Raw genomic sequence first — 18,717 nt, forward strand, 5'->3', positions numbered from 1 at the left:
GTGTGGGGCTTGTAAAGGGGGCGATGAGTCAAAAAGGTTTGGAATCACTGCTCTAGCTCTTTCTAGGGCCTATAGGCAGTGATACTGCAATGTTAACATACTTCTGATAGTAATTATCCGTGGGAATCGATATACAATCAGTATATTTTTCTGGCACTTATATATTTCTCTATTAGACTTTTCTCGCAGGTATGGGAAATATGTTATTTTTGACTCCTGCACAGACACACAAAAATACAGCGGTGTGTTGTTGCGGCGAGCTTTTAATTTATATACCAGAAAACAAAATATGATGAGCTATGATCATATCCCAACAAAGCACATATATACCTGGCGACCCACACGAATTCTAACGAAGCAGCGAAGCACAATTGTCATGATGCTAATGACATATTTTTTGCCTCGCGACATCGTAAAAGTGGGTTGGGGGTTTCGTTTTGAAATTTTGAAGTTTTGAAATCAAGACTCGAGACAGGTTCCGCAGACTTATTTTTGTATCCCGATTATGCAAAATCCACTTTGAGAATAGATTCGAAATGTAATGAACCGACATCCGGTCATTGAGCACGCCACAAAAGTCATTTCCAACACAACGGATCGTAGAAGGTGTATATCAGTCGACCCCGCTTAATTCGTACGCTTTGGTTTCGCTCATTTTTGGGCGAATTAATTAAGCGGGAAATGGCTTTGTTCGAATTAAGCAGAAAATCAAGTGTTCGTATCTTGGCCGTGCGTGAAGACTGAAGATAGACAACGCATTAAAATAGTGCACTGCTGCGTAATAAATGAATTACAGCTGCGATATAGCCTACTGCACTAAATTGACATTGATGACATAAACCGCACAAGAGTTATACCTTCAGGTTAGTTGTGTTGTACAGTATTTCTATACCAAACGATTAAAAAAATACTGTATACTGCATTACTGCGTGATATACACACATATAGGGTTTAATACGGCAGTAATTTTTTCAAATACTGCACTAAGCCATGTAGCAAGGGGAACGGATGCAACTGTACTGCAGTAACTGCGTCCAAGAAGATGACCTTATGTGAGCTCACTGTCCAGATTTCATTGTTGCTGCATGGATCGTCATTGTTTGGCCATTATCGCTCATTTCGTAATAATAAACAAAGTGCTGTATATTGTGTCACAGCCTAACGGCAGGAATTGCAAACCAGTGTCTGAAGAGAGTTTTACGTGCAATTCTTACTACCGTTTTGTTCTCTGGCATTTGTGGTCGAATGAATCGGTTGCGCATGTTAATGCGAATTAAGCGGCTTTGACTGTCTATCATGCCAGGCGATAGCCGTGCGAGCGTCCAAGGCTGCAGCGTACTTTGTCGCATGGTTAATACCGTAATGGTGTATAGGTGAGACGACTATAATACACGACAGTGATACACAGTATAGACTACTATTTTTATCCCGAACAATTTAAGTCCGATTTGGGGATTACAGTTGCGTAAAATTAACATATGTTGGATTTGTTACAAAAGCCATCTGCATCCCCCATCTCACCAATAACGTCCGTACTCTAGAACAAGTATAGTATAGTGTGAAATATATGACTTACTCTATGGGATATAGTCTGTAGGGGATCAATAACACATGCATTTTCTCTTACACGATCTCGTTGTACAATAAGAGAATTCGACCATTCAGAGCTAGTGAGCGGACGAGCGAAAGGCACACGGGGTATAATCTAGTGAACAATTTTCCAAACTCCTTGGTGAGATCAGTAGGAATATTTCCGTGATCGCTTTCTTTTTCGGTCCTTATCTTTCCTTTTACTACTCTTCTTACCACCTTTGGAGGACGCTGCTTTTCTACTGGTGCTGTAACCTTCATCAAAATCTCTGCCTTTTGCGTGGTACATCAGACGACCAGCTGTATTATAAGGTGGAGGCGGACTTCTGCTACGTCTGCGTGACTTTCTAAGTCGTTTGTTAGAGGCAGATCTACGTCTACGGCGATCTCGACTCGAGTCGGACTCGGAATATGAATCGCTTTCCGAGCTTTCGAAATCACTGTCGTACGAAAAGCGCTTGGCGGGCGCCGACGGCTTGGAATCGTGATCGTCCACTCTCACCCAACCGTTCATGTTAGCCGGCAGATACGACAGACTTCTTGATCTGGAGAAGTTGGCTGCGCGGGGTGCTTCATCCGAGTACCGAGATCTTCTGGTAACCGAGCGACTTCTGCGTGGCCCACGGGATTTCGAGCTTGCTATTCTCGATCTAAGAATACAAAAGAAATCCGTAATTAATCATATATATCCTTTATGGAGAAATGAGATAACCTATGTACTGCTCAGAGGTGGTCAGTAACGAAGTACTTCTACTTTTTCGAAGTACTCAAGTAGTTTTCCTCTACTTCTGGTACTTACTCAAGTAGATCATTTTTTCACTACTTCTACTTCCAAGTCGTAATATTTTGTGAACTACTTACTTACTTTTCACTATTTTCAGTTTGTCAAGTAGAAGTAGTTTATTCCCCTAATAAGAAAGATAGCCTAAGGAATTTCCGGGCTGTATTCACGTAGTACAGTGGTTCTCAACCTTTTTGGCTTCGCGGACCCCTGTTGACCGCCACGGACTCTCGCGGACCCCCTCAAGTTTTAGTTCAATTTTAGCTCTATTATGGTGCAACCTTCCTATCTGTCTTGTGCAAATATGAACTGTAGGCTTGTGATAAACAGCGAAATCCTGACTTTTCTTGAAAATAACATCATAGAAATTGGTAGACTTTTATTATTTCAAAGCTAATTTTGCTGCTGTATTTCTTGAAGTAAGTGGTCGTGTCTTGGAAATCCGCGTCTTCGATTTGATAGAAACGAGGAGTGCCGAAAACCATTTCCGCAAAGATAGATGGAGGCAAATGCAATATTAACGCATAACGCTTCCAACGATATTTTTGGTGTGATCGCAACATTTATGGCACCAAAATGAAGAAACATATATTTTATGAACATATCACGTCCGCATCTAGCGCAGGGACGGGCAACATACAGACCGCGGGCCGGACTCGGCCCGAGACGGTATTTTGATCGGCCCGGAGAGAGTTTCTACCGTCAAAGTAAAATCCTAATGTAAGTGTATAGACAAATTTTATGCGCCAAAGAATGGATCCAAGTTTTCCAACCATGACAAATTTTCGACCATGAACAATTGAACATTAACAAGACAAGGCTGCATACCAATATAACTTGTGATATGAATTTCAGGGTTGAAGCGTAATGCTTTGACAGCAACGAAACACTCCTTGTTCATCAGCCTTGTAGATAGGGCATCCGGTTCAAGAGCAGGTATATCATTGTCCGGTTTATGACGGGTTTCAGCCGAAAATATTCGGGTATACATTTCAATATGACTATAATATTCAATTGTATATTGCAGTTCCGTACCTTCAAGAAGCTGTTCAAATAGTGGTTATGTATATCACAGGATAAAATGGATTTTGTGGCGAGGTTTCAATCCCTGCATTGAGACAAATTAGGAATATAATTCGAAAATTTTCATTTCAAACGACTGTACACTAATTTGATGAGACTGACAACTTCAAATCGAGAAGGTTTCGCAAACATTACGAAGTCACCATGATTGACGTTACTATCTCCATATTTTATTTTTTTCCACAAACCCCAACAAAACGTCTCTAAACAGCAATATGTTTGTATCAGCAGGTTAATGGAAAATTGGAAACGAAAATGAATTTCCACACTACGATAGCTCATGCCAGACGATTATTATGATGGTATGATTCATGAGGTTTTAGCAGTTGTGGTGCGAAACTGCCTCATGCTTTCTCAAATTAAAAAATCAGAATATCGACCATACTAAAAATTTAGAGGTCTCGCGGACCCCCTGAAATAGCTTCGCGGACCCCCGGTTGAGAACCGCTGACGTAGTACATACATTTAATTTTCATAAAAGTCATGTAATACCCAGAATATTCGTTATGCTTCGCGCACAGTAAATGTAGTGTGAGAAATAGGTTTAACGAAAGCATCGCTAGATATAACTTAGACACCGGGTTGCGTGTTCCGTTCACACTGCATCGTCGCCTATACCAAACATTTCATCACAGTAAGTATGCCCCTACCCCCCCCACCCCATAACGCTTGAAACTATCGTTTCGTAATCTAGCAATTACCTATTAAACCTAGCAGCCATGACGTGTTCTAATCTGGAAAGTGGACTTTGACTTGTTTTTAACGTTAGACCTGTTTTAGCAGACCATCGTTGAAACTTTCTGGACAAAAGAAATGAAATATATATTCCGCTTTTTCGAAGTAGTATTTGTCTTTCTAATCATAGTTTCAGTTCTTTTGTCTGGAAAACATACATGTTGAAGTATAAAAGCAAGTGTAGCCTTATATTTGTGTATGCCTTATATTTTCCGAAAATTAAGCTATACACTATATGGAATTTTTAGGATCTGACATATTTTTAATTAACGTATACTAATCGCGCAAAGTATGCGACACAACTTCTCGTATTGCTCCTCGACTGAACTAGGGGCCTTATAATATGGGAGAGGGCGCTATGCCATGATATTCTCTGAAACGGGGTGTTCGAGTAAATAAGTAATTAGTATCGCATTCCATATCAATACTATCATTTACATCCAATGATGTGGACGACTGCTTATTCTGTCAAAAATTGACACCTCCTGGGATGCATCAATATGAGTCAAGCTCTCTACACCGTCCTCGCACCTTAATTTGCAGCTTTTGACAGTCCATGCGAACGAATTACGATCGTTTTCAAAACTACTTACTTACTTGAGTAGATTCAAAGTCGGTCAATTCTACTTCTATTTCAAGTAGTTTTAGGTTGCTATTCGTACGTGAGTAGATTTTTAGTCGCTACTTCTACTTCTACTTGAGTAGCTTTCTTGACTACTTTGACCACCTCTGGCTCAGACTAGCACTGCCCGCAGACATAGATCAGATGCCCATACCTTTTATCGATCCAAGATGCGTGCTATATAGTTATGAGACTAATCACCGCAGGCTGTGGTTCTAGTTGTTGTTTATTATACAAACATTATAGGTGCTTATCATCTGTTTTGTACCACGATAAAAATTACGCTCACAGAGATGCATCAGAGCTGGTGAAATATCATACAAAAATGAGATATCGATATGAGATTTCGGAACGACAAGCAAATGCAATCAACGCTGATAAATATCAATTGCAGGATGACACAAATTCAGTTGTGTATGGCTTAAAATTTGCGTCGGTGATGGGGTCGCAAGGCAGAAATAAAAATTCAGTTCGGCACATTTCGCAACGGGAAAACTATGATGAAACGCATATTTTTAGCATTGCATTTGCTGGATAAAAAATGTTCAGTGGTTTCGGGATACTAAAAAAGATTAAAAAGAGGAGATTCCAGGACACCGATTCGAAATAAATGAAACATCATACAACATATACTTTAATGAAGGCGAAAGTGACTCCATTTGCAGGAAATGACATTAACCACGTCAGATTCAGGGAACTCGCGGAGATAATGCCTAGATATACGCAGCAATGGGAAAATCATCCGGAATGAGGTCTTTTAAATACACCCGTAAAATCACAAAGGCGAGGATGAAACACTGCGCAATGAGGGTAAAACATTAACGGATTGTATTACCTGGATGACGCAACACGCGCTGGCATAGATACAGCTGCCACAGAGCGTCTTGACCTGGGATCGTCGAACACCACTGGGTAATGCATATGCGACATCGTAGGGGGCAAAGCAGACCAAGACTGACGACGATTGTGTGATGCATTGCGCTAAAACAAGATTAGGAAATTTAGCAACATCGTAGCGAGAGGAGCCTCACGTTAGTGGAGTTTAGTGATATAAGTCATCACTCCTCTGTTGCATAGTGCTTCCCAACCAGTGTGTGGCGAGGATTTTCTAAATGTTACAGTTTCCTATTCGATATGCCTAGCACCCTATCTTCTCGCGATTAAACGAGCAAATACACGTTTTCATCCTCTAAATTGAATTGTTTTGGGGTCCATAATCGCCGCAGGCCACGTTTCCGTACTCGCAATAGGTAATGAACCAGATTTTCGGGACATACATTCTGATTGGAGCACGAAATTGGACAGTGTCTCATTATTGGGGTTGCATTTAAAACAAACGGTGTTTTAAAACACTTTGTTTAAAAAAACATAATTGTGGTTTTTCAAGTTGTAAAATTATGCCATAATTGCGTAAATATTTTCCGAAAAACATGTTGTATGAGCCTACGGACAATTGCCATCCGATAAAACCGACGCATATCGGTATGGGATGGTTGGAACCCGCAAAAATAGTCGGTTCAACAGTAATAGTACAGATATTTCGTCAAAGGAGCTGTATTTACCCTATATTTTCAATTGTTAATGTCAATTAACTATGGCGTCACAATTAAATATTCGTGACGTCATGGCTTAAAAAGACACCAAAAAAGAAACAATAAAAAACAAGTTTTAAACAAGGGCCTTGTTTTAAACATGCTTGTTGTAAAAGGATTTTTGCTTTAAATACAACCCTATACTTATTATGTATGCCTGAGAGTGGGAAATAATTCTTTCCGTCGAAGGCTTTGCGACCGTTAAACAAGAATGCAGCAGTCCAGTCCGATTTGGTGTTACAAGAAGCAAAGAATTGCCGCGACGCAAGCTATACTCAGAACCTCATTGTGTTCAACGCAAAATATACGCGCTTTCTCGTTTGTAATCATGCGTTACGTGTATTGGGTCTTGTCTGCATTATGCGTGGCGAGAAAGCGTGCAACACCAATAGATCACGGGTCCGAGTTCGACCGAGGTCGACTCAAGTGTTGGAGGTTTATCTATAGGCTCCTCCTCGTCACCTGAGCCGCGTAAATGGTGTATTAAATAGGTCTAGAAGTCTTTCGGCAGCTGCGGAATCAAGTCAAAGAATATCGGCTTGGTGTAACTGATAGGGATGGTGTGAACCAGAGGTTCACGTTCGCGTTCTGTGTGTGAACCTTGGGAATTTAGAGGTTCGCGTTCACAACAGAACCTTGGTAGGTTCTGCACTGTGAACCTTTTTGATATATTACAATTTTCACTTCATTATGACATATTTGGTTCGAATTTATTGCATTTCAACTGCAGGCCACTCTATGCATGGCGCTGGCAGCATAAGAAATCAACACAAAACGAGCATGCACCTTGACAATCTCGAAGACTTTACTTGCGTTGTTACAAAAGTTTGCTCGAAATATCCATCTTTCCGATTGTGAATATTTAGTGACTCTCTGCTGTGAGGTTGCCCGCAATCACAAAACATCACGAGCAACATACACTGCATGTATTCAGCGAATGATGCTTATTCAACCAATCAATGAGATTCATATCGTTTTTTGATGTAACAAATCTAGCAGGCCTACGGGGTCAATGTTGACTTCATATGTTTAATGTATCATTAAAACCAAATCCGTGCGATTGAGGTGTTCGCTACAGCTGTATAACTTGTGGGGTAGCCTAATATCGGTAGCAAGTATAGAAACCTGTTTTACACTGTGTTCAATATCAATGTAGCAATACTCGGACGCCGAATACATTTTCCGGTCTGGCCGAGGCCGTTAAGGCGTAAGCTTATATTCCCTGACAAGTCCTCGTCGAAATTGTTGGCAAAGCGACGGATTTTATGGAATTATTATATCTTTTGATTGCCTCAGTTGATACATTTAGCGACGTCTAAAACGCCAATATGCTCTTTGGCATTGTGGCATTATGTGGTCCGAGTCGTCGCTAGATATCGTGTAGGCTACACTGCACAGTGCACATTAATAGGCCTATAGGCTATCACTTCATTGAAAGATAGGGTTGGAATTAGCAATATGACGTCACGTGACGTCATGAGGTTCACGTTCGCGTTCACACAGAACCTTCAAAAAGGTTCGCGTTCACACTAACCTGAACCTTTTAGAGGTTCACACCATCCCTAGTAAATGACCACAGCAGTCGAAAAACACCATTGATACAACAAAACAGCAACAGCGACGCACAGTGATTGAATTGCTTTTTCGTCAGTTGCGATATCTCATGGTGGTTCGCACAATGAGATTTGGATGAAAAGTGAGTCGCGATCTGAAAAAGGTTGGGAAGCACCGCGGGCAAAGCAACATACATTACCGCGTGGTAGAAAACGTAACTAAAACACGTACAGATTCAGACAAGCGCAGGGGGTATAACTAAGAATTATATACCAACATAAATCTTGTAATAGATCACATGAACACGTATAGCTGTCATATACTTCAAACATTATTAAACTGAAAACTACGTAACTCCACCATCCACCAACCTTCATAATATCTTCGCTTGCGTATTCTGCAGGTAATATCCCCGGAATAGGGACCATAGACATCCCAGGAACATTTCTGTTGGCACTCTCGTCTCTCATAGCCTTTTTGGACTTTTTGCGTTTGGATTTGTCGCAGACACACCTAAATGTATCATAAGCGTAAACGATTACATAATGGTCCAAATAAATATACGGCTGCCATGAGTAGTGCTCAATGCACAATTGCACATGCTAATTGCTAATCACTAAACATGTTCTTATGACAGGGTGTGCAATGTGCATTGTGCATGTGTATACGCAAACGTGGTATAGGCCTACTGTTGTAGAATGTCGACCGACTCTGCTCTAGGGTGTCTCAATTCGGCTGCTGATTTATGAATATGGAAGAGCGAGCACAGACTTTCCATACACACATTAGTAACAAGGTTGCCAATTCCTAATACTGAAAAGATGCAAGAATAGAATTTCATGCAAACATAACAATATACTATAGTTGCGAACGTCCAGAAAATACCAGGAACCTAAAATAGTCATGTCAAACACCTTTTATAAACGCCACAATCGTGAACTTTGTCATTCAAATATGCCAGTTGGCAACCCTGAGTAACTAGGCTTGGGATTAGATCGATTATTTCATCTACTGTAATACTTACAATTTGATTACCACAATCAGGACTACAAGTAGAACAGCGCCTCCCGCTGCAATACCCGCGATGATAGTGTAGTCAAGAACAGGCTCACTGGTATCAGGGGCTTGCGTAATAACATCTGTAATGATAAGTATGGGGATCAAACTTTTGAAACGCAACCAACAGCTTGAACGCAAACATAACTATAGTATACGAACGTTTTGGTGGAACCTCAAACATAGGCTTTAGTGAACTAGTGATACATGACTATCAATATAGATTAAGGGATTAGAAAACTCTATAGTCTAGAGCAGTGGTTCTCAACCTTTTTTTTCTTCACGGACCCCTTTTGGCCGTCCAGGGCCCCCGCGGACCCCCTTAAGTTTTTGGTCAAATTTTGCTCAATTACCATTCAACCGTCATACTACTTGTGCACAATTGACTCTATAGTAGAGTGATTACCAGCAACAAAATTACCTGTCTTAAAATTAATATCATACATTGTGTAGAAATTCCATCGAATTTCTTTACTCCAAAGCTAATTTTGCAGATGTATTTATTTAAATAAGTCGTCGAGTATTGAAAATTAGCGCTTTCGATTTGATATGAACGAGTGCTGAAAATCCAATTCCATAAACATGGGTGGTGGCAAATGTAATATTAACTCATAACGCTTCCGACGACACCTTAAGGCACCAAAATTGAAAAACATATTTTTAATGAACGTCCAGCCAAACCATTTCTATCTAGCAGCTCATCTTGAAGTTATTATTGAATAGTGGTTATGTAGGCTATATTGTAGAAACAACAGATAAAAAATGTCAATTTCTAGCGACTATTACTCACTAATTTGCGGAGACTGACAACTTGTAAATATTTCGAAGTCACCCTGATTGGCCTTATCACTCTAACTTTATATTGCACAGTAGGATATTTAATCTCAGACGGCCATTTTTGTAATGTGAGTTGTGAAGTTTTAGCAGTTATGAAGCGAATCTGCCTCGTGATTTACCAAATTGAATAAATTACAAACTAGGCTATAAGTCATTTTGCAAATTTGGCGGTCTTGCGAACCCCTTGAAATTGCTTCACGGATCCCCGGTTGAGAACCACTGGTCTAGACTCTAGAGAGTCTAGACAACTCAGTGAACTATACTTACTCGATCGCCCGTAATCAACGGCCCGGATATTCGCGTTTGCACCATAAATCACTGGCCGGTTAGGTTGTCTCGCCACAGGCGCTCGAAATCCAATCCGATTTGCCGATGGCACTCTCGACGGCTTTGCTTGCTTTTGCTGTGTGGGTGCAACTACTTTGGGCGATGTTTCCGATGTCGATTCGCTAAAAAACGCGCGGAAATCATAGTTATAGTTACTTTTTATCTAATTGACCATACTGTGTACACAACTCAATTGTGTCCACTTATCTCATGAAAGTAACTTACGGAGCTTCCGCTTCATCTTGCTTGCGCACTGCAGGTCCTCCGAAAACCTTTGGCGGTGCAGCTGGTTTTCCAGGCTTCGGCTTCGGTGACTTCGGTTTTGATTTTGGTTTGCCCCTGCGTTTTTCCTTCACGGTCGGTTTGGAAGAGAACGCCCAGGATCCTGATAGTAAAGAGATCAAACTGGGAGAGTTGCAAAATCGGCATAAAGAACGTTGGCAACCTTTTAGGTAATTTCTCCTAGTGGTTGGTATTGATCTGAAATCACACACACTGAGGAAGCATTCATAGTCGGTTCGCATAGTTGCGCAGATAACGAGCGATATGTGGTATATCCTGAGGTGGATAGTAACCAAGTGCTTGCTGCTTTTTTTCGAAGTATTCAAGTAGGCTTTGCTTAGAGTTGCCCTCACGTATGTAAATTAGGTGTTTTCACACATAATGTTAGAATCGTACTATTTATCTTCATTTCTGGTTGGAACTGTCTGTCCCTACGAAGTAGTTTGACCTGTAAAAACTTTTCTGACTTTAAAAACTTACAAATTTTCAATTTCATTTTAACGAAATCTGGACCTATGAAGAATTCCAGTATTTACATCACGGTCACGCATTATGGTAGAAATAATTAAATTTGTTGTAGTACAACGAAAGGCACTTTTCTACATCGTCGGATAGAATTAAGTATGTTTGTCCTCACTAAGTAGCTTGCCAAGAATGGAGAAAGAAGGTTCAGCAGCAGAAATTGTTGGCTGGCAGGTGACACACCGTGTTGCTTTACATTGGCAATGTTGTCTTATCACAATTTTTCATCTTGCAATTCTTGGGATTCTTCTATAAGAACCAATGCCCACGCAATCTTGCTTCAGTTAAGATATTGGGGTACGTTGAGCATAACACCATCTCAATCTATTTGTTTCATTTGACCGTTTATGATTCAGAATCAGCAGACAATGGGCCGTCTACAACAGTAGGCCTATAAAGTAAGTTACAAGCAGTAAAATGGCAAATGATAAGTTCACCAACAGTGCAAACATCTACGATACAAATGGAATGCGGGTTGCAAAAAAACTTTGACTTTGTAAACTGTTTTGACAATTTTTGACTTAACGCTACAATTTTGACAAAATTTGACAAAATGTCATAAGTAATTTTGGTTTGTCGCGAAGATGCATCTTGCAAGGCCGAAAGTAACCACGATCGATCAACTTTAAAAACTACGCGAACCCTGCACCAAATGTACTTTTAAAGACGACTTACTAAAGTACCTCTGAGATTTCTACTTGAGCTTGCATACGTTTCGGAAATCGCCACTTCCACTTAATCAGCAACGCCATTTAGTGGTCACTACTGGGTATATTTTCCTGAATCAATGAGTGGGCCTACCACATTGCAAGGCTCCAGGTCATATGGGAAAACGGCCTTCATATCTGCATATTCAATTGCGTGGAATGCGAGTATTTGATCAGCAAATAACGATATAGCTGTGTAGTGTATGGTTACCAGTGGCGGTAACGATGAAATCGAATATCTAGGTTCTCATGTAGGCCTAGTTCAAGGCAATGCATCATTCGGAGCAATTCGAGAAGAGGTTTGCGATGAGAGAAATGGACACGATTCGATCAACAACTCAATTCGGCAGCAAAACCATGTTATGTCTATAAGTATCTATTGCCTGAACGTCGACGGAACACTCTGAGTGCATAGAACTGCAGTTACGTTCTAAAATACGTACGTTTGAAGCCTCCAATTTCCCTGGTCGCCTTGTAACGGAGGTCGAAACCTTTCGTTTTGGCACCAGAAGTGTCACCTTGGAGATCGAATCTGACTTTGTAACCTGCGAAAGATTCCGACTCTAATCATCGAATTAAGTGTATATTTGATGTGTTATAGGAGGCGAGTAGTCAGCCGGTTGGCATCAACCAGTAAAGTCTTCTCTGCTAGCTTGTCATAATAGGCATTTTATAAAAGTATTGTTGAGCTCACCAAATGAAACGTAGTCTCCGGGTCTTTTATCTCCGCAAAATTTACCCTAAATGGAATAGATAGCATCGAGGTAAATGTGATATTAAGGTGTAGGAGGACTATGAAAATATCACTGCGCGACTAGGGTTGCATTTAAAACAAACGGTGTTTTAAAACACTTTGTCTAAAACATGTTTTAAACAGTGTTTTAAACAAATGCCTTTGAAAATCGAAATTGTTTTTTTTTTAACGTTGTCTAATCATGCCATAACTGTGTAAATACTTCCGGCCTACGGACGATTTTCACCCAATATAGTCGACGTATGCGATGTAGGGGGCAGGAATCGTCGAAATCATCGTCGGTTCAACAGCTATAGCATGTAGATATAGATCATTGGTGCGGATTGAGTGTTCTTATGATGAAGAACGCTAACGGTAAAAACGCTGCATAACGATGTAGTCCTGATTAAAGATATTTTTGGTCTGTTTATGACAGCGGTCGCAAGTCTCTTTCGTCGAAAGAGCCATATTTACCCTACATATTTTCAATTGTCAATGCTAATCCACTGTGACGTCAAAATTAAATATCCGTGACGTCATGGCTGAAAAAAACACTTGTTTTAAACATGTTGGTTTTAAATTAATGTTTGTTTTAATTGCAACCACGCGACGATAAACCGCCCTCGAAGTGTTAAGACGTGTACTCACCATAGAATGTCCCACTTTGTAATCGAGTACCTCGACGAATTGGGTGTAGCAGTTACCTCTTGATCCAGTCATATTTAATGTGTGAAAGGCAAGCTTTACTTTGTACCCGGGATTTGATTGGATTCTGTAAGAAAAATTGGGAATGGACATTTCTGTAAACTGTTATTTGCCACTTCAGGCATCAAAGAGACATGGAATGAACTACTCCACTACAGCTTTCTCTATCTACATGTCAAGGAAAACATTCATAATATCTTACACCCAGCTGCACTGTATTTGCGTATTTATCCCGTTTGGAAATCCAGGGCTCTTGAGGCTTCCCCATTTTCCTGGAAACGCATGTATGCTGTGCATGCAATGTTTCCCTGCAAGAAAAAGCACGGGATATTATGGCATTAGAATTATTTATCGCACTCCTATAGTCAGTGCGCATAACAAGAAAACGTAAATACGATACACTTACATGCAGGGTCTTTAATGGCCGCTATCGTGAATGACACGAGAGCTGTTAGAATAACAAAACCTTCGCCAAATATAGATATTTTCATTGTTGTCAAATCACAAATTTTGTTAGGCCTAATTCACACAACCTGAAATATAAATATTTCAGAGAATATTTTATGTGCATGGTGGTCAATTTCAACCCCAACTAGATATCCAAACCTCGTCAGGAATCACATTATGTATTTTGAATAGTTTTGATGTTGACTGGTAATAGTATACTAAACTACTAATTGCAGCACTATCAACACCGTCCTCAGTATCTTCCTGTAATTATATACTGTTTTGATTCATGCAGTTTCGCAAGGTACAAAACTAAATCGCAGAACTTCATTAATTTCACTCTGAAACTAAACAGAACGATATAGCTGAAATATCTGTGATCGCAACCCCCACTTTATCCGTGACATTTGAAAATAATGAAAATCACATATCCTTGAACTGTATTACATAAAGTATCGCTGTAGAGTCGAAGTCGACTTGAACTCTTTCCTTACTATATGAGAAATCGTTTGCGAGCAAGCTTTTTGGGAAGAAATATTCTGTGATACCGGTAATACATTCAATGGAATCGCTAACATGATTGAGCTGTCTTTCTGGTCACACTATGTACCAAAGCAATTTTAAAACTGTTAAATGTCTCATTATTCTAATGAAGTCGCACACTATTGGGAGGGCATGGGTCACTCTTTTACAACCGGCAGCTGGAAGGAGTCGTAAACCAGATCAAGCTTGTCCGATCATTGCTAATTATGATAGAAAAGAGGAGTTTCTCCCGCCTAATTGTTGATATAGTCACAATTTATCGCGCTTTTACATTGTTAACTGAGTCGTCATAAGAAACGAGTTTGCAATACTTACCTGCCATCGAAAGGTGAATAACCCTTACTTTGCCGTGAATCGCTGTGGGCTGAACAGTTTGAATTCCATTTTATAAAATAATACTATTTACTGTGGCAAATTTATTCGGTTCGCCATTACCAAGAATCGTGCTCGAGGCATGGTTGAAGTAAGAATAATATTTTTTCATGCGGTGTCTCCATTCAAACTCCATCACAGGCCGTTCTCAAGATTGAAAAAGCATCATTCTCCCTTTCGGGCATGCATCGAACACGATGTTTGGTCATGACAAAGTGACGAAATGTGCCACTTTAAATACATTTTTTTTATAAAATGACTGAAATTTCAAATTGGAATTGGCCCGCTTATACTCGTTGTAATTGAGTCAATTTTGGTGTGTGTCATTTGATTACGCAACGTAACAATTTAATCGTTATGTGTTAGTGAAACTTGGAAACAAGTTCTAATACTCCTTATGTAGACGTAATATGTCTGAAACGTTACGTGACAGCGATCGACTGCATGTGAATGATCATCAGTATTATAGGCCTAGGCCTAACTACTGTACCAAGATATTACGTGAGTTCATTTTCAACAGTTGGTGTTGCGGGAGGTTCTGTTTATGTGAAATTACTCTATATAATTGCTTTACCAGTGTAATATTATTCTACAATCAAAATTGCGATGGCGATTAATCGTGTGCTATGCGTGCGATATCACGCCGTTCCTAAAACCCGTATCGTAGTAAATCGTAGTAATAATGTAATAAAAAACTGTGTTTATTTGATGCAAAGATTGTGATCCATGCAGAGGTGGAATCGGTCCGAAACAGGCCCTAAACCCAACGGTGATATTGGAGCTTGATTTAAGACAGAAAACTGATATTCGATGCGAGATGTTCGGAAATCACATGAACCTTCTTCCTCTATCGACAAAACCGAATTATTAATTAAAACCTAATGTATCACCGATGCTGTATACTCCTGTCATTGTTAAACTTTAGGCCAATAAACAAGAAACTCTAAATTACACCCTGATGATTACACAAATTGTATAGGAATAGTGAATCAGTTCAATAGCGTCAACAGTTAATGGAGATAGCCTGGTTAGTCTTGTGATAAAGTTGATTTGCAATCCTTTACCAACATGCTGCTTCAACTGTCCCCGTGCCATAGCCACCATTACTCGCACGCAGATTAAAGGCATGGCCTACTAAAGAAATCTCATAGGTTGGTTTAGTAGCCTATACGACATCCGACCGGATCAGTCAGTTCCACGTGTTATCCAGCCATTGTATGAAACAATTGCATATCGAACGAATATAGCATTTACAACACTACAATAACGAATGACAATAAATAAATTCATATTACAAAATGTGCATTGGCCGTTCCGTCTGATTCATACCCGAAATGTTATCCTCTAACTTTCAGTCCAAACCCGACTAGGCACGACCCGACACCAGAACCCGTAAATTCCAACCCAATTTCCTGGCACGGTGTAACCAGATGTTGCCCAATGCCCATATAGGCTACTCATGGTATTGAACTGAACATCATTGCAATAAGTCAGAGGCGGGCAACATACGGCCCGCGGGCCGGATCCGGCCCGCGGAGAGTTTTCCGTCTTACATGATAATGTGGCCGGCGGAGAGTTTTCCGTCTTACATGATAATGTGGCCCGCGGCCCCAGTCTGCCGAGCTTTCCCACTACTTGCCTACTACCTCCAATTTTAGTGACTGTATGTTATGATATACTTGTATGCGCAGAGTGCGAGAGTGGAGGTTACGCGTAAGTTTGCCGAAGCCAGAAGACTTGCATTATCGGTATTTACGATGTACTCAACCATAATGTCGTTTGTGGTAATCATGGTGTTTGTCGACTACAATGGTAATTTACACCTGGCTGATATTTCTTATTTTTTTCATTCCGTAACCGCCGACTTGTAGCACGGCACACTTCTAGGATTTTGTAAGACGTAGGGTTACCATATTTTGGAAATCTGAAAAGAGAACACTTTTTAAAAAATTTTCAGACTTACAAAACCGGAGGAAAATCCGGAAAAATGGTAAATTTTTCCCACTTCGTGGTCGGTTGACTAAAAAAAGAAAGGTCAACTTTCCCGCTCAGCGCCAAAAATACAGTTTTTCCTTTCACATTACCAGTTTTTTGACTAAAAAAAGGTCAACTTTCCGGCTCATCTCCCGAAATAACCGCTGGAACGTTACTTCAGTGCTAATTTACTGTATCTCAATCGATTTTGCCATGTATTTAACCAAAATTCTCAAAAAAAGAGGACAAAATCTCCAAAAAGAGGACATTTGGGCGTCCTACGAGGACACTTTCAAAAAAGAGGACAAATCCTCTTAAAAGAGGACGTATGGTAACCCTAGTAAGAAACCGCTTATACCAGGGGTCGCCAACTCAAAACAGGTCGCAGGCCACTTTTCAAATTTCGTAGAGGACGCGGACCGCATGAATTCAATATCGAGATTAATCTGGCCACACAGTTGAACAACGACGTTATCTCGTCACCTACTCCACCCTAATGAATTGATATCTTGGTAAATTAGGGGTACCGGGGTTATCGAACGCCTTGAAATCTTAATTAATAGGGATTGCACCGTGTGTTGATTGATCAGATAGAAGCAGACATGGCGGCGCCCGTATAACAATGCTATTCTCAAATTCACATTGTCTTCGTCATTATCGGCGAGTAATAATGGCTTTGACGTGACACTGCTGTCGTTAAAATACATTCATTTAATACGATTTATTCGTTGTTGTATATGTGGATAAATGGGCGAATAATGTGCAATTCGGCCCGCCAAGTACTTAATTTTCCTATATCCGACCCGCCGATTGGAGAAGTTGTCCGCCCCTGCAATAAGTAGATCTACTTACTGGGCTTCATAACGCAAATCCATTGAATTCTAGAGCAGTGGTTCTCAACCGCCGGTCCGCGGACCGGCACCGGTCCGCGACGACTGTTCTGCCGGTCCGCCAGACATTTTGTAATTTAATACTTCAATTGCAAAATAAAATAAGTTGAAGGCTTTTTAATTGATGAAGCAAGCAACATATCACCTTTAATACTGAATGAAAACCTCCCCATTGTATTCATACTACTAATTTTGGGAGTGTAAAAACTTCAGGCAACTTAGTGTTAAATCAAACTCGATGGTGGCCGACATAATATCGTTAATCAACATGAAGTAGAATATTTTGGTGCTAAATTATTCAATTTCGAATTTTAGGCTCGCTTCGCGCGCTTTAGTGTCACTACGTATTTCTCGATTTAATAGTGCGTATAACCGCCCCGGAACAAAATACGCATGAATTTACTGAATTGAAATCTGAAGAATCTTCCTGCATTCTCAATTATGAGAGCATCGCTTAAGGCCGTTGAAATACTTCAATCTAGGGACACGTAAATAGCGGCTGCATTATCAGCATTGCGGCGTTGGCCATTTCCGCGCCAGGACACACCAAGACATAGAGCGTTTTGGCCAATACGCGACTTCACGAGAAGTGCGCTGGCAAAAAGATCACATCACTGGCGGTATGTTGGCCGGAAACTTCGATATTGATGTGTTCAGGCACCGGAATAGTCGTCACCGACTAGTCCTAATCCAAGCCGCACGCGGTACAAATGCACCCGCGGAGGAAAACAATACTTTCAGTGTTAAAATGCGAATTTAAAAATAATTTCCCTTCAGTTTAGTCGGGTACGTGTGAGCGACTCCAATAATATTTGAGTAGCCACACTCATTACCTGGGTACACGAAATAACAACATGCTTCATCAAATTAATTATTGTAATATTGACAAAATTTACTCCTAGTAAACTTCGCGATTCACGCGACAACAAAATAACTGTATACTGATTTTCATAACACTGGTTGGTGCTTACTAAGCCGATAGAAAAAAATTATTAAGTCTCGCGTATGCCGTTAGCTAATTCGGCTCGGTAAGCGGGATCGGAGGAATTCTTTCCCCAGAAATTAAGTTGATCGCCCTATGACGACCGTTTTTGGGTGTTCTGTGTTAATTTGGTAAGGGACCGTGAGTCATACAATAGATTGCCAAGGGACCGTTTCGTGATGTTTTCGAAAAAGTTTGAGAGCCACTGAGTTAACAGAACAAACAAACTCGCTGAGCGCGGCCGAGCAACTTATAGATTGTTGTCTGCTCTTCACGCGACGCAGAATTTCACGCAGCATCACTCGACTACCGGCACTTCACTTCGATATCGCTAGAAATCGTTCGAAAACAACGATATATTGCTATAGTCTTCGACAGAGAAG

At 40.4% G+C, this 18,717-nt stretch overlaps 1 protein-coding gene across 1 annotated transcript; it reads right to left on the minus strand.

The window, feature by feature from the left end:
* Nucleotides 1–247: 247 nt before the first annotated feature.
* LOC145441888 (uncharacterized) lies at nucleotides 248–14,072 on the minus strand. The gene is made up of 11 exons (XM_080319836.1): nucleotides 13,533–14,072; nucleotides 13,329–13,434; nucleotides 13,070–13,193; nucleotides 12,383–12,428; nucleotides 12,132–12,233; nucleotides 10,403–10,562; nucleotides 10,118–10,299; nucleotides 8,982–9,096; nucleotides 8,329–8,470; nucleotides 5,647–5,792; nucleotides 248–2,240 (listed from the first exon to the last, which is right to left on the minus strand). The coding sequence occupies exons 1-11, from the start codon at nucleotides 13,615–13,617 to the stop codon at nucleotides 1,739–1,741; spliced, it is 1,710 nt and encodes a 569-aa protein (XP_080175962.1). The 5' UTR covers nucleotides 13,618–14,072; the 3' UTR covers nucleotides 248–1,738.
* Nucleotides 14,073–18,717: the final 4,645 nt, after the last annotated feature.

The sequence above is a fragment of the Botryllus schlosseri genome, chromosome 6 (genome assembly GCF_051294905.1).
Source record: "Botryllus schlosseri isolate E-star chromosome 6, Bs_hap1, whole genome shotgun sequence".
In the NCBI taxonomy this organism is placed as follows: Eukaryota; Metazoa; Chordata; class Ascidiacea; order Stolidobranchia; family Styelidae; genus Botryllus; species Botryllus schlosseri.